The sequence below is a fragment of the Nomia melanderi genome, chromosome 1 (genome assembly GCF_051020985.1).
Source record: "Nomia melanderi isolate GNS246 chromosome 1, iyNomMela1, whole genome shotgun sequence".
NCBI classification, from domain to species: Eukaryota; Metazoa; Arthropoda; class Insecta; order Hymenoptera; family Halictidae; genus Nomia; species Nomia melanderi.
In genome coordinates, this window is record NC_134999.1 from 38,094,501 (window position 1) to 38,109,810 (window position 15,310).

The 15,310-nt window shown below is 42.9% G+C and overlaps 3 protein-coding genes across 4 annotated transcripts; all 3 read left to right on the plus strand.

Moving 5' to 3' along the window:
* The first annotated feature begins 4,577 nt into the window (after positions 1–4,577).
* Positions 4,578–8,671, plus strand: LOC116424866 (uncharacterized). Its single transcript, XM_031971836.2, has 2 exons — positions 4,578–4,711; positions 5,845–8,671. The coding sequence occupies exon 2, from the start codon at positions 5,845–5,847 to the stop codon at positions 6,490–6,492; it is 648 nt and encodes a 215-aa protein (XP_031827696.1). The 5' UTR covers positions 4,578–4,711; the 3' UTR covers positions 6,493–8,671.
* A 1,176-nt stretch (positions 8,672–9,847) lies between these two features.
* On the plus strand, positions 9,848–11,194 carry SIFa (neuropeptide SIFamide). Of its 2 annotated transcripts, none has more exons than XM_076374435.1 (3): positions 9,848–9,919; positions 10,470–10,624; positions 10,878–11,194. In XM_076374435.1, exons 2-3 carry the CDS (start codon positions 10,495–10,497, stop codon positions 10,967–10,969), a joined length of 222 nt encoding a protein of 73 aa, XP_076230550.1. In that variant the 5' UTR covers positions 9,848–9,919; positions 10,470–10,494; the 3' UTR covers positions 10,970–11,194. The 2 variants fall into 2 exon arrangements, with proteins under 2 accessions (XP_076230550.1, XP_076230551.1); XM_076374436.1 differs by lacking the exon at positions 9,848–9,919 and adding an exon at positions 10,217–10,248.
* Positions 11,195–12,123: 929 nt separating this feature from the next.
* Eth (ecdysis triggering hormone) lies at positions 12,124–15,090 on the plus strand. The gene is made up of 6 exons (XM_076365466.1): positions 12,124–12,145; positions 13,173–13,244; positions 13,536–13,723; positions 13,798–13,879; positions 14,041–14,158; positions 14,260–15,090. Exons 2-6 carry the CDS (start codon positions 13,193–13,195, stop codon positions 14,327–14,329), a joined length of 510 nt encoding a protein of 169 aa, XP_076221581.1. The 5' UTR covers positions 12,124–12,145; positions 13,173–13,192; the 3' UTR covers positions 14,330–15,090.
* Positions 15,091–15,310: the final 220 nt, after the last annotated feature.

Here is a 15,310-nt window from a genome sequence, read left to right on the forward strand (position 1 = left end):
CGCCATCAGCATTCCGAAGGAGTCTATCAAAAAGTTTAAGAGCGAGCCGAAACGCTCTCCATCGGTGGCATCCGATACCCTTAATGAACCCTCATAAAAATTCCGCGCGCATGCTTCCCGTCGTTTCGCACCGAATCAACAGATGCACCGGAACGCCGGACACGGCGAGAGCTGACGGTTTTTCCTCGGGCGGAAAAACAACCGTCCGGAGGAGGACGCGGTGCCGGAGGAAAAACGGGAGAGGAGCAAAAAAATCTCGATCGCTGGCTCCTTCCGCGGAAAATGTCGCGACGCCCGCGCACTCTCCGCGGGACACGGCGAAAGGACACGGCGGCGAGAGAGGAAAAACCGGCCGGAGAGAGCGAGAGGGCGCGTGGGACGCGAAGGGAACGAGGAACGCCGGGAAGAGGAAGAAACGCGGCCTGGCCGGGGGACGAGGAGGCGGAAAGGACAAAATGGACGGCAGCCAATCGGATGGAGGGACAAAATGGCCGACGGTGAATTTAATCAATACTTCCTCCGTCCTTCGTGAGAGGGTGGAGGACAGGGCGAGACCCAGAAACTGCCAGGGACGTAACAACCAGCCGGCGAGCGTACGTAACGCGTTGTTGAGGTCGATACACCCTGTGTCCTTCTTCCTTCCTACGCGGGACACCCGTTACATCAACGGTGTCGAACACGAGTTTCATCCTCCCTTAACGACGTTTCGTTGTTCTCGGCGCGGAGCGCTGAGCGGTCCGCGAGATTCTCCTGCTTCGGATGGGGCGGATTGTCTTTTTCTTGCCACTCTTATATATTCGATGGAACCCGAGGTGTTTCGCGAATCCCAGATTCTGAGAGCGAATCGAGGATGTGGTGATATGAATTTTTATTGGTAATTAGGATCGTATTTGATTCGTGCGTTCAAAGATTGAGTTTCGAATGAGATGAGAATGTCGTTGATGTTTATTAGAGCTTTTGTGAGCGAATCTGGGATGCTTTGGTGATATGAATTTTTTGGGTTGGTAATTAGGATCGTATTTGATTCGTGCGTTCGAAGATTGAGTTTCGAATGAGATGAGAATGTCGTTGATGTTTATTTGAGTTTTTATACTGCGCTTTGGGCGATCTTGTCTGTCATAAATGCACGATGATGATAAATGGGAGCAAAGTTTCGTCTTCGCGCGTTTCGCAATCGGAATTTTACGGTGCCGCTCATTATCTGTGGAAATCAGGAGCCCGGAAGATTGGGATAGCTGTCCGAGCATTGACATTATCTCGACCGATACATCGTGGAATTTTGATTAAGATTCTTGAAGTGATAGAGATCGGTCGAACGGCTGGACGTCCCCGAGGATTCGTCGGGCTGTAGGCGGATGGTAGCACGGGATTTCTGAATACTTGATGATATGCTCGGATAACTGGCATACTACATAGACTCTCAGTAATATCTTCATATTGTACTTGTACTGGATAATTAAAAAATCCTACAACAGATAGTAGATGGAGATTAAAAGATCAATTGATAACCAGTAGGAACGAGACTGCTCCGTTGACACAATTATTGGTATCACATCATCAAAAATTACTTCAAAATTTTCCAACCCCTATTCTTAATATTCTTCACAACAAATATGAAGATATTAATTAAGAACCCATCGCAATGAAGATAATCTACTATAGAAATTTCTAAAACCAATTATATGAGTCGCTCAGAAGCCAATTAAGTTTATCTTATATTTCCCGATTTTTGTAAATGTCAATGCAATAAATACTCTGTTTACTTATTCAAAGATTACATCCTCCGACTATACTGTATATCAATTTCAAACCAAAAACATTTCCCCAATTTTCCTTCGTCGAACTTAACCGCATCATCCGAGTTACATCTTAAACCATGTTACCAATAAATTACAACTCTTCGATTCAGCTCATCGCGCATCAATAACCAACTTTGCTCTTGATTAAACGTCCGGCTTACAAGATGGTGCTTGAAACTCGATTCTCGCGGAAGTATCAATGATAACGAAGATCCGTCCCAGCGGAAGACGAAGAACGGAATCGATCTCGCAGCCGGCGAGATGGGGGCCGTGGTTCCGCGCTGACGTCGCTCGCCAGGGAAACTTTAAATTGAAACGGTGTAGCCGGAAGCGTCGAGGAAAGAATACGCCACCGCCGCGGGATAAATTTCTTAGCAGCACCCGTCGTCTGGCGGGACCGATGTAAATTACCCGCGCCCAACTTTCTTTCTTCGCCGCTTCTTCGCGCGCTCCATCCCCCTTTTGTCTCCGCGAAAGATTCCGGAGCGCCGATCGAACGAGCAAAATACGCGTCCGCCTTATTGATAAGACGCCGTCGTTCGTTTATTGATTGTTTGTTTGCCGCGGAGTTCTGATACAAACGCAGGTACAGGTGGGAGGATCCAATTCCGGTCACGTTTTCTGGTTAACGGCCGACGCGGGGGAGCGAGGACGATTTATCGGGAAATTTGATAAAGCTAAATTACTGGGAACAATAAAACGCTTTATTGGAAAATAGATTATTCCCGCGTAGCGGCGTGGGCAAATTAGAATTCGTTAAAACTGGATTTTACAGTGCATTTCGTTGCGCTATCGTGCCCTTCGGCATCGTGCAGGGATTGTTAAAACTTTGCTTATCGTTTTGTAATTTTACTGCGTGACGTTTTACGAATTTTAGATTTATCGTTTCCTCTTTGGTTTTGTAACGTAGCATACGAAGTTTTGTAGAATTTGTTTGTTTCATTATTGATCATTTTTTGGGGTTAATTTTCACTGAGTCTTCTGTTCTTGTTTATATCGATTCTAGTATTGCTTTATGTGTAATTTTGTCAGTGTTAGACATGTTGGGATTGCATAACACTGAGAAGTAAGTAAAATGGTGCAATTACGAGGAAAAACATGCAAGCTAAAGAGGCTTCGAGTGTCATTCTCTTCAGTAATCAATGAATGACAGTGATAAACGAGTTTCCATGGTAATCCATTGATGTACAATTACTATGGATTACAAGAACCGATGAAAAAATATTGTTGTACACTTTGCGCGTCTCCTTATCTTCGGTCACGATAAAAAGCGTTGTACAGAAGTAGTTAGAGATAGCTGGCTATCTGTCTAGATCTTATATAACAAATTAACATATTTACACGAAGCTTAAGGTTGTTCACTTGTTTCTAGAACTCTATCGGGACATTGATTAGCCACTGTAATCCGAGACAACAATGAGATATAAAATGGCGACTTTCACGTTTCTGACGCTTCAGGTTAAATAATTTCTCCTTTATTTCATGAAGAATGCATCCATCAGATGTAGTCGTTGCAATTATTCAACGCAGCTCGCGAACTGTACACTGACTGCAAAAAGTTCAGGCTGCAACTTTTTGCTTGGACTCCAGATTTGTTAAACGTCGCTATCTCTTTAATTCCTACGAAGCATAAAGTACAATTAAGTACACCGATTAATTCTTTCTTCTTTATCTTACATCCTTAATTACCATTTTTAACTCGAGAAGTTATTAGGTACATCCGAAAAAGGAAGTAATATTAATTGATATAACTGTTACAGGAGTAAACGAAAAATTATTAATTAAAATAGAATCTTTAACAGGTCCATTAACATTTAAAGAATAAATTGCATTCAATTTTATTGTACTTTTCGAAGCCAAAAGCCTTGAACTCTCGCGTTGATACCAAACTTTTGGTAGGCAGTGTATTTCAACTGTGTCGTCCGCGGAAATTTCACGCCAACTCGTGACATTTACTTTCGGAAACGCGCGGGGCGCGGTTTAACGAGAAATGCCAAAAAAAGCGAAAATAGGGGAGAAACGAAAAATACATGTATCCGTGCGGGACAGACGCCCGCGCGAGTTTTGCAAGGTTTTCAATCTAGGTTACACGAAATTCGTGTCCCGAGATAAACGAGCCCGTTGTCTGGACTCCATGAATATTCGCGATCACGCGTAACCCTTCCGCGTATGCACGGGAATGCGGAGGATATGCACGCGGTCGGTATCGATCGGTGTCGAGGTTCAATCGTTGGTTTCGCTGGCCGAATTTCTGCGTCCCATTGTCTTCAACGAATTACATATCAATCTCTGTTAATTACGTATCAAGATATTATCGAAATCACACCCGAAGCACGTAATTTACCAAGTTTCTGACAGGGGACGAATTTAGGGGATGAAACGGGAAGAATCGATTCAACGATACTAAATTTTTTAAATAAATGCAATATACAAACATCATTTTAGGATATTTTAATGTCACTTTTAACTTAGTTTACCTTTGAGATTTCTACTCCAGTTTCTACTTTATCTATTTCTTACTTATACTTTAATGATACGATTCGTCGATTGCTTAGAGATACGTATAATGCTATTTCTTATTACGAGAAATCAATGACGCAAAGTTCAGGGTGAATAGAAATTTATTCAAGAAGTTACATAGGTATACTTCGAAACGGCCACAAGAAGAAGGCAAGGATTTCCGATCCGTTATCGTTTATTACGCTCCATCGATACGTTCATACGTAATCAGACTGTGTCACTTGACAGAGTCAATGATAGTTAATACGACACACGCTGCCCGTAATCAGACAGTCGAGCCAGCGGCCTGCACCGCGCAGCCACGTCTCGCTCCAGTCATTTCTCCCAATCAACTCGAAACGATCGGACCGCAGGCGGCCTCGCATCGCGAGCAACAAATTCGAGGACGGAAGGTAACGATCGAAACATTCTTCTCCCCGAAAACCGGCGCAATTTTCCACGAAGAAAGAGAAACAAAGGAGCACCAGAAACAATTCGATTCGCGGGCCCGACCGAGGCGGTCCTTTGTGACGAGCCGATGAATCGCAATTTCCGCGGCAATACCAAACAAAGAAACCGCGTTTCAGCGTTCGCATAATGGCTATCGATACGTCGATCTTCCAATTATTTTTCCCGCATCGGAAAGCAACTGGTGCATCGAGCCTCGAAACGTTTCCGGCCGGCCGCGCGGTAATTTATGTGCGTACAGCTGCCGTTTTAATTAAAACACGCCCGCCGGGAAGCGGATTAGGCGATAAAACACCGCATCCGCGGAACTCTGTTCTTCGCGAGTTTCTCCGGCGCGAGTTCCGCTTGTAATCCCGCGGATTTCGGATCGTTTTCGTTTCGATCTCGCGCGCCGGAACGCAAACTTCCCCGTCGTGAAATCGAAAAGCGAAGTTTACCGGGAGATCGGACCGAATAAAAACAGCGATCCGGCGAGCTGCAGCCCCGACGACAATTAGTAGAATTTATAGCGAAGTTTAAAGGGTCCGTACGCCTCGTTCCACAAGCAAACTCGAAGCAGAGGCCAGTTATCGACACACGGCACCCGAAACCGATAACGGATACCAAGATCCCGGTATTACTCTCGCTCCGCGTGCCAGACTAGACCCGCAGCTACACCGTGTCCGATAATACCGGATGAATCCGATTATACAATTCCTTACAATCGATCAAAACCTCATCGTCAATCTCTTGCAAATAATCTCAAGCCAATCCAACGATCCTCGAACTAATCTTCACCTTCACCCCTTTCTACAAGAAACACAACATGTTTTATCAGATAACTGTACCCCAATCATTCCAATACCAATGACTACTCCAGGAATCCATCCACCCATTCTCCGATCCAGGTTCGGCAACGAAATCTCCGAGCGAGACGCGTTCAACGAGGACACCCCGTACACCTGAAAGGGTAGAGGGCATCCGAGACGCGAGGAATGTCCCCGATTGCCATAACCAATCCCTCGATGGCTCCTCCGCGAACTATCGGAACGCCGGAGGTCCCCCGTTCGGTCTGGTATTGATTAGCCATCACTTTCAGATGACGCCTCTGCCACGGTGGGTGTTGCTGGCGTCGGTGTTGGCCGTCGTCGGGGCGCAACCCGGCGACAACGCATGCGTGCACGCGTGCCGTGCACGGGAGAGGAGTCCCGAGATCACGGGAGTGATCTGCGACCACCGGCGGAGCGCCGTTCTTCAGTCCGCCGGAGGCCGGTCGCCGATACAGCGCCTCTCCAGCATCTGTCTGACGCCGTGTGCTCCCACCAGCCACTACGACGGCTCCGAGGCCTGCCGCGACTTCAGAGAGCTCCTGATCAGATCGCGAGCCTGCCTCTGCGACGATCGGAAAGATGACAACTCGAGGAGCATCAGGACCGAGCACTCGAAGAACTTCGATCGCGTCGATCATCGCGAGCTGAGAAGCTTCAAGTCGGCTATGCTGAAGAAGCTAGCGATCGCGGACCACTATCTGGTCCTCGAACCGTTGGAGAACGACAGCTATCGGTTCCGAGTCGAGATGAGACCAGACGAGCGGAGATTCGAGGATACGAGGTTGTCCGACTTGAATCTCGAAGGGCCGACCCTGACGGAGTCAACGGAGTCGGACGTTGACTGGGATATGTGGTGCATGGCCCAGTGTGACAATGGCCGCGGTGGTAGCGCCTGCAACTGTGACCTTATCCCCTGAAGAGGACGGAGGAGGATGAAGAACCCGCGGGGCACGAATTCACATATCTCATAGGTTAGTCTGGCCGATGGCGCCGAGTAGCGTAAGGTTAGTCTCTTATCGAACACGTTTCGTTCGTCTTCCGTCTATCGGTTCCGTGTTTGGTAACCTATTTTATCGTTTTATGGTAAATCCATCGATCGTTTGTATACAATGTCCACGATAAAGGACGAGCTATCATCTCGCGGATCCCGTCGATCGGTTCCATCTCCGAGATCGTGCGTCGATCGATTGGAAAGACATCGGGATTCCTCTGTTTCCTTCGCGCAGCATTGAGATTATCGGTTAGACGCTTAATCGCTTCTAGGCTTAAGAGTTCTCTACGCTAGGTCCGGTTCACGCGGGCTCGGCCGGGTCCGAGGTAAACGGCTTACCGGCCAGGATCCTCGATGCCGATAATCGGGCCCGCCGTTGCGCGTTTATCGGGAGCTCGTCTCGATAAGGCGACGCCGGCGACCGACGCAATTCGCGTGCTAATCTCGCGAGGAAACGGTGCGCTCGCGTCGGGCCGTGTGAACGGGACACCGACGTGCGATGTGTGTATTATGCAATAAATTGATATTTATACGGGAGCGCGATGCCACGTTGAACGTGCATCGACGTCTAAGGATAGTTTGATACCTGAGAAATCGCGCCGCCATCCACGCTCGCGATAGTATCCTCCGCGTTTCTTCATCGGACGCTGGAGGAGTCATTCAATTTCTCTGGTGTTCGTCACATTTTATTGTCTAATATTCATTTACAAAGACTCTTCTCATGTTGTAGTGAAGGATTAAACTGTAGAGGTGTTGAGTATCTGAATTCTTCGGCTTTTGCGAGGTATTTTATCGAACTCGAGATTCATTCGATTACAGTTTTCATTAAGGGAATATGGAAGTTCCTCAGGGCAATCTTACAGCGCAATGAAACGAAATTCAATCGAAAGCAACGTCGTCCACGAATAAACGAAAGAGTAATGTAGTCCAGCCGCGAAATCTCAGGTGTTCAAACTGCACTGTACCATATTAGACTAGCTTTTACATGACTCCGGATAATGGACTCAAGAGAGGCTGCGGGTGTCGTTGCGCCGACACAGGACAACGGAATGCAAAGCTGTATGGGATGTAAAAAGATTTTATATTTTATTTTCAGCAGAATGGGAACCTTCGGATGCTAAATGAACCTCCATTGATTGTAAATTACTCCATAGTTACGCGAAGTCGCATCGACATCCGCAGAGGTTCGACTAAGATGTAAGCTAGGTTAAGGAGAACAAAATCCATGTCTTCCATTTTGTAGATTATTTGCTGCGCGTGCAACACGCGACTAGGGCGACCGTGCGAGTACTATTTATTGTTTAAGCGATTAGTTGGACAATGACGATCGCGACGAGGAGGCCGACAGTTCGATCGAATCGAACGAGACGAATAAATCCGTCGTGTTCCTCGAGCGACACTGCGTTCGTGTATTTCTAGTGTGCCGTTAAAAAAAAAGAAGACGTTGTGACGCGACAATAAGACGTAGATCGTAGAATGCCTGCGCGATGTAACCTCGTTTTCGCCCACTTTTGACTGATCACATCCGTCTGACTAGAATCCTTTAAAATCGAACTACCGAACACTTTCAACGATCCGCAATTGTACGCGAAGGGAACGAGAAGATAGAAGATGGCATCGAAACGAAACTGTCAAAAGTGCGCGAACAACTCAAGCAGATTATTACCTGGGCTATAGTTCTAAGTGACCGTGCATTGTAAATATTTCTACAATTAATATACGCGATTAATAATTGTATCGGGGAGGAATCGAAAGCAGTTTCAGGTACGCGGTTTATAAATTATATCGAATCAATTTCTTAAATCTATTCGCTTCTATCTTAATATCGTGTTATTGTACTATCGAGCGTAACTAGTGTATATGGTTGCTGTTAGCAATCGTAATTAATAACGAAGCCTTGGGGATATATTAGGGTGTTCGTTCACTCGGGAAATTTGGTAATTCTTCCATATCTGGACTTACTTATACACATGCGGCGTCTTCATTGCTATTGTGAACTTTTTACGCTGATCATTGTAAATGCTGTATATAAATATATATGTAATATAAGTAATCGATACTAACTTCATGTTTTGTCATACGATCAATAAAGAACACGCTGTATTAACTAATCATTCTGTTCATACCACTTCCTCCTGTCAAATGAGATTGAATTGACATTTTTCCAATATGTTAATTACAGATGTAAACTGTAATAACGTAGTATATGGTTTATAGACCTAATTAAGTATATTTTCATTAATGTCCTATGAGATATTTTATTGAAATACGATTGGCCTGTGAAGTCAATGTTTCGACGTCTGAGATTCAATTTAAACAAGTGAATACAAATAATAATTGAATTTGAACGAAATATATAAATTATTGAAGCAATTATTATGTAAACGGATTCCTTTAGTGCATTACTAAATGCAGATAAAATAGGTTGATGTAACCGAAACGTGTTTTGTCTACTGCAAATCAATTAGAAATGTAGAGATAAATTGCCGACCAATTTAACCAACAGAATAATAAATATTTCATTAATAACACATAATTGTCGTATCTGATTTATTAAAAAATTGTTAAGTTAATAATATAAAAGAGAATAATTTTTAAAAATCCCACTCGCCTCGGATTGGTGACGCCATCTATCACGAGATTGCTCAAACTTCTAGCCGAATAGTAGCAGCTTATCTCTGCTAGGTGGTGCCACCAAACACTAGATATTCGATAGAACAGTTTCCTGATAGATAAGGTCAACGCTGTACAATATTGGCAGGGGATAAATTTGGTAGTTTACCTTATTTGTCATAGATATACAAGAAATGTTTTCCCTACAGTTGGTTAATTATCACCAATAGATAATCGAATAATTTAGAATTTTTTTAAACCATTAATATCACTACAGTCCTAATTTATAAAAAAGTTACTTAATTACCCTTAAATCGTACCTTGCTATTAGCATTAAAAATTAATCGAAAGCAAAGAATGTTCTATAAAAGTCTTATCAATTACAAATGATATGCTACACATGCATTCTAGGACTATGCATTGAATAATCATTTTTACAATATTTTTATACATTGAAAATCTCTGGCATCATCTTACAAGTACAAGTTTCAGTGTTCACGTTCATTTCTCAGACATCTGTTTCCTACGCAACAGATAGGCCGTAATTTCTCTTGGGATAAAAGTCAATCAGAACAACCTGTAAACGAATTATTGTCCGAGATGGCTTCCGATATTATTCTTTAACAATATTATATCGCATATATCCATACGTGGTTGGTGTCCTATAAAAGCCGAGGCATCTTCCGGAGATATCACAACAGTTCCATCCTCTCCTTCGAGAAGACATCTCACAGCTCCAGGTACCATCAGAGTTGCAGCGTTCGTAAGAATATTCATTGTAAAATAATCCGAGTCTCAAACGATCTCTTGTACAATATTGTTCAGTTCGTACTTCTGTAAAGAATGTTCTCGATTATCGTTCGCCATAAAGGATTCCGACATTTTGAAGGATCGATACAATCTTAGACCGACCGCCTGATGAATACAGCTCGGAATAATGAGCGGTGTCTGTGCTTGACGGCGATATTTGTCTTTAACAGTTTCCTCTAGTATAAAAGCTCGAGACTTTTGCCTTGTTCATAACATTCTCTCATCAACTACCGTACAAGTCTCAACGTTCCTTAGATCTGTAAGTAAATTCACGTATACAATAGAATCTCGAGTTTTTACAAAAATTTAGAAACAGGAAAGATATCCGTGTTCCGCTTGTGGTCTACCAGTTTTCTATAGTTTCCTTCTGTGTTTATTGCTGTTGGCGAGCAATTGTAATTAATAATGAAGTCTTGGGGGTATATTAGGGTGTAAAGATTCTTATAAAGATTTTACAAAGATTGTTCCTCTCTTTCTAAGCAAACCAAACTCCAAACCCATCAAAATGGTGTCCAGCCGCATCGTCCTCGCCATCGTCGCCGTTGTCTTCGTCCTCGCCATCACCGTGGACGCTGCCTACAGGAAACCCCCCTTCAATGGCAGCATCTTCGGCAAACGATCCAGCACCATCACTGGTAAATATCAAGCTCTTGATAATACTGCAGTTTTTCTTACAATTTCGAATTTGTTCCTTTGTCTCTACTGTAAGATTCTATTCCATAGACATCAAATCTTCATCTTACTCTTATTTTTTACATGATCTGCACTGTCATTCGATTTGCTCTAACTGTAAGATTCTCCTCTAATTTCCGTTTGAATTCGGTGATTTTGTTTTTCGTATGATTTTCATGGATTTGTTAAGTAAATAATGATTCCCATGATTCACAGATTACGAAATCACCAGCCGCGCCATGTCCTCGATCTGCGAATCCGTCGCCGAAACCTGCAACGCCTGGGTCAGCCGCCAAGATACCAACTAAAGATACTATACCCGCCCTCACTGATCTCACGTGCTATCAATGTTGCTTTATCGCCTTATCAACGTATAATAATGTGCCAACCGAGCTACGCAAATTCCTCGTTTATCGATTCGGTGTTCCAAGGCTGGCCGCATCATTCGGATCTTCTCGCCCTTACATAACCAGACTGTGGCTTCGATTAATCGATATTCTACACTGTACGATTCTCGTGTAATAAAATGTTACATTTTGTAAAATTAATTTTCTCGATTTTTTCCTTGATGTTTCTCTACCCCTTGCCTCTTCGACATACAGAATTTATATTAAGAAATCTGTACACGTTCTTGTATACATTCGTTAAATAATTATAGAATATCCATCCAGAAGTTCAAGTTTGTATTTTTATTGTCAATTTGTAGCTGAGGTTTTCTGATAATAAAGATTCCAATGTGTAAGAATTATTGCATAACAATGCTCAACCAAGATGAAATGGTTCGAACTTATCATTTAATCTTCTGTATCATACCTAGTTGATATACTAATTATTCTAAGATTCAAATGTGAAATACTTTCAGAGAACCAGCGGTTTTCTCCGAGTAATTCTCGAATCAAAATTACACTACTACCAACGAAATTTCCTTCCGATATCTGAAATGCAGATCAAACGGTTTGATATGGAAAGCACGTATCATTCACCTACCCGTATAAGGGTTATAACACTTCTATCACGTAACCCGAACACCAATTCTTAACAAATCGATAGTAAAACAATTGCCACATCAATGTAATCTTCCAATCCCACAATAAATATAACAAATAAATACTGCCAAGTGTCTTCGACAAAGTTAACGACATTAATCACCTACGAACAGACTGAACTCCCAAAAATTAAACATAAGAGTCTAAAATGTATTTTCCTTCAATTTTTAAGTCAACAATAATTCTAAGAATTTTCCTTCAAGAAATATCTATTCATTCTTCCTCTAAAGCGTCCAACAAACAAATTCAATGTCATTCCCAAATTCCTCAGACAATAATTTCCCAGCTGAAACCACCCGACACAAATTAATTCAACAAAATGGGGAATCGAGTCCCCGATTCGCAGCTACACGATCGAAATACTTAATTAATCGTCGATAGCCTGATAAATACAGAACCCAAGGGACCAGCGTCAATGCAACGCGAGCAGACGTCGAGGTAAGTGCCGCCCGGGAAACCGTGTTTCAATTTTCTCGCTTTCACACTTTCCGGCTTCCCCTTTCCTCCATGTTGCACACGTGTAACACGAACGTGCGAAAAAATCGAACGAGCCCTAACCCATTGCCTTGGAATCGTTCTTCTCGCCAATTACCGCTGGAATTTCTTAATTATTAACCCTTTGCACTCGATACGCGCCTTTCACTCGCCATTTCATTTAACCCAACAAAATTATAAAATTTAAAATTCAATATTAAATTCTCTATAATGTACCAACACATGGAACATCGAAATAAAATAGTTCCGTCACTTAATTTATCCAAGGTATTGTTTTATATTTATTGTGAAAAATACCATCGATATTTCATCAGAAAATAAGGAATATTCTGCGAAAAATATTCTCTAAGAGAACTTTCGGTTCGTTATAAACATTTTCTCCAAAGATTTACCATCGATAAATAGAAACGTACTATTCCATTTTCATTCGCAACGATCAACGGTGGAGTTCCATAAATGATTTCAATTATTACGCGAATCTCCGCCACTAAGTCTGACCCTCTCGTCTATTACGAGTTCGAGGGTTAACCGTCTTTCTCGCGAATCCCGTGTTCGAAAATTTATTCGGACACCGATGGGATCAGATTTTCACGCGTGATCACGAATGCCCGTGCAAATATCCGGGATATTTAAATGCGTCCGGGATCCTGGGTTGCGTTCGAGCGCACCGAATGGCTCCTTTTCGCCCACGATCTTCAAGTATTCTGTCCACTCTTCGCTTTAATGGAGGAAGTCCTAGGAAAAATCGCGCAGTTCACCCCATACGGCCGCGGGACGCGTGTCGCTTGACAGTCGCGAGTCTCTACGCTGTCGATCGTAGATCACCCTCACACGGAGGATGGCGATGGTCCAGCGAGTCGATCTGACCGTCGGATAAACTCGAAATTATTGCTTCGTTACTCGTCTTTTCTTTCTCCGAAGAAAGGGGCGAATGCTCCTGACGGCGAATTGAACTGTGACCCGTTTGCAGATCGAATTACGGAGAGGAACATGGTGCTCTTATCGAAATCATCGGGATCCACGCGAAGCTTCTTCGTCGGTGGTGAGTGTTTCTTATTGTGTTTCTTATTGTGTTTCTTATTTTCGTTGATTTTTGAGCTATCCGTGTTAACTGAGAGCCTGTAGTTGTGATAGAATTGACGGAATTATGAATTCAAATAAAGAATCGGTAGTAATGTTATTTCTAACAGTACTGTATCGATTGATAATGATGTTAGAAGAGAAATTTAGGGTTAAATTGAATATTTTTGTAATTATATTATGAATTATCGATTGAGAATGCAGATGAGAGTCGCCCACAGCTAAGTTTCATTAAGTGCAAATTATTTTCCAGTGCTTCTAGTCGGAACCGTCGCAACAATCATTTCCCAGAACGTTTCCAAAGCCGACGAAGTGCCAGCATTCTTCTTGAAAATCGCGAAAAACATTCCTCGCGTGGGTCGGAGCGATGGCTACGAAGACTACCTTCTCAAGTCGCGGAAGAATGTTCTCAAACACGCGGGACACATCGGTGAAACACAGGTGCTTGTTATTGACATAACAAATTAATCCTTTCATTATTTTCAATTATTATTATTTTCAATTATTCCCGATAGCCTGAATCCTGGTCGTCTTTCGCCGACGAAGATCCTTTCTCTGGCCCCATAAAGAGACGCATGGAATATCCGTCGGATGACGGTGAGTAATCAATGTCCCAGATCATTGATATCATTACTTAATCATTTCTGAAGTCCGATACGAATCAATCAATTTCAAAATGAATTTTTCAATCGGGTTTAATACTTATTTCATTTCACAACGCACAAAATATGGTATCAATTAATTGCTTCATTTTCAAGCTGGTAATATTCTGTCGTTGCTATCAGATGCTCGAACATGGCAAGATTTCCCACTGCGAATCGGAGGTTCGCAGAAACTTTGGCGGACTTTGGCAGGCTACACAGACGACGGAGATGAGTAAGTCGGCTTTGAAGTGTCGAAATTAAATATTACAATAATCTATGATTAATGACACTTATAATGGTCCATTGTATCGAACAAACGCTTTCGTTCCGCAGTATCGACAACGAGATATGGAAGCGGAAGAAGAGGACAGGGGACGAAGCCGTGGATTCGCAGGACAATTAGCGAAGGGAGCGTCTCGACGCAGCCACGATGTCCGTGGAACAATATACTTATACTTTATTTCTGGTGTAAGGTGTTGGGAAAAATATCGAGAACAATAAACGTGTAAATACGACACGCGTTCTTGCTTCGTGCACGTTCTACCCCTATCGCGGCCCGTCATTAAGCGCACGTCTCGCGACGCCGGATAATTTTTCTCTAATTTCTTGTTACGTTTTGCGCAGGTGCGATCTCGTATATGTTTCGATAGTTTCTTTATAGTATTATAGTTTCACGATTCCAAATGGAAGAGAAATAATAAAAAAAAAAAAAAATAGAAAAGAAAAATAGAAAATAGGAAGGGGCATTATCTTTTCATGCCTTCTGCTCTCTCTCCACGATTACTCGTAATAAAATAAATTACTTCATTCAGGCACGAACAGCAAATTCCGTTAATAATTCGTGTCCATGCGAGTAGAGTTTAAATGCTGGCCACATTATACTTGCACCCCATCGTATATCGATTAGATAATTGCAGAGACGGTGATACGTATCTTAAAACAGTCAAAGATGATTTTTGTATCGCATTCCTCCTCGTTCCTCGTGATTATCAGCCTCGCCGCCTTAACTTTCCGTCGATTGTACGCGTGTAGTTCGTCAAATTGCCAGCACCGGCCACGGGACAGTAGCCAATGGACGGACTGTAAAATCTGTAGATTCTCGTCGTTGTGGCAGATGCGTTGGCATGTGTCTTCGACTGATCGATCGCGGCTCGTGAAAAGAAAGCGACCGACTGACACTCTCGTCGCATCTGTCGGAGAGGAGAATCGAGCTGCTCGGAGGCATGATTTGATTGTATCGAGTTCAGTGTTGCTTCTAATCCTCATATATTTCGTATCGGTACATATAAAGAAGTTCATTAAAGTGGAGAAACTTTATGAACGATCGAAGTTAATGTACCTACGATCGTTAATTACCCGAGTCGTCGATAACCTATAATAATAA

Bases quoted from the DNA above. Each gene is read 5' to 3' on its own strand.
- LOC116424866 (XM_031971836.2), top strand. From the start codon at position 5,845: ATGACGCCTCTGCCACGGTGGGTGTTGCTGGCGTCGGTGTTGGCCGTC.
- SIFa (XM_076374435.1), top strand. From the start codon at position 10,495: ATGGTGTCCAGCCGCATCGTCCTCGCCATCGTCGCCGTTGTCTTCGTC. The intron at 10,625-10,877 runs GTAAATATCAAG...CATGATTCACAG, and splicing joins ACGATCCAGCACCATCACTG to ATTACGAAATCACCAGCCGC.
- Eth (XM_076365466.1), top strand. From the start codon at position 13,193: ATGGTGCTCTTATCGAAATCATCGGGATCCACGCGAAGCTTCTTCGTC. The intron at 13,245-13,535 runs GTGAGTGTTTCT...ATTATTTTCCAG, and splicing joins GCGAAGCTTCTTCGTCGGTG to TGCTTCTAGTCGGAACCGTC. The intron at 13,880-14,040 runs GTGAGTAATCAA...TTCATTTTCAAG, and splicing joins GGAATATCCGTCGGATGACG to CTGGTAATATTCTGTCGTTG.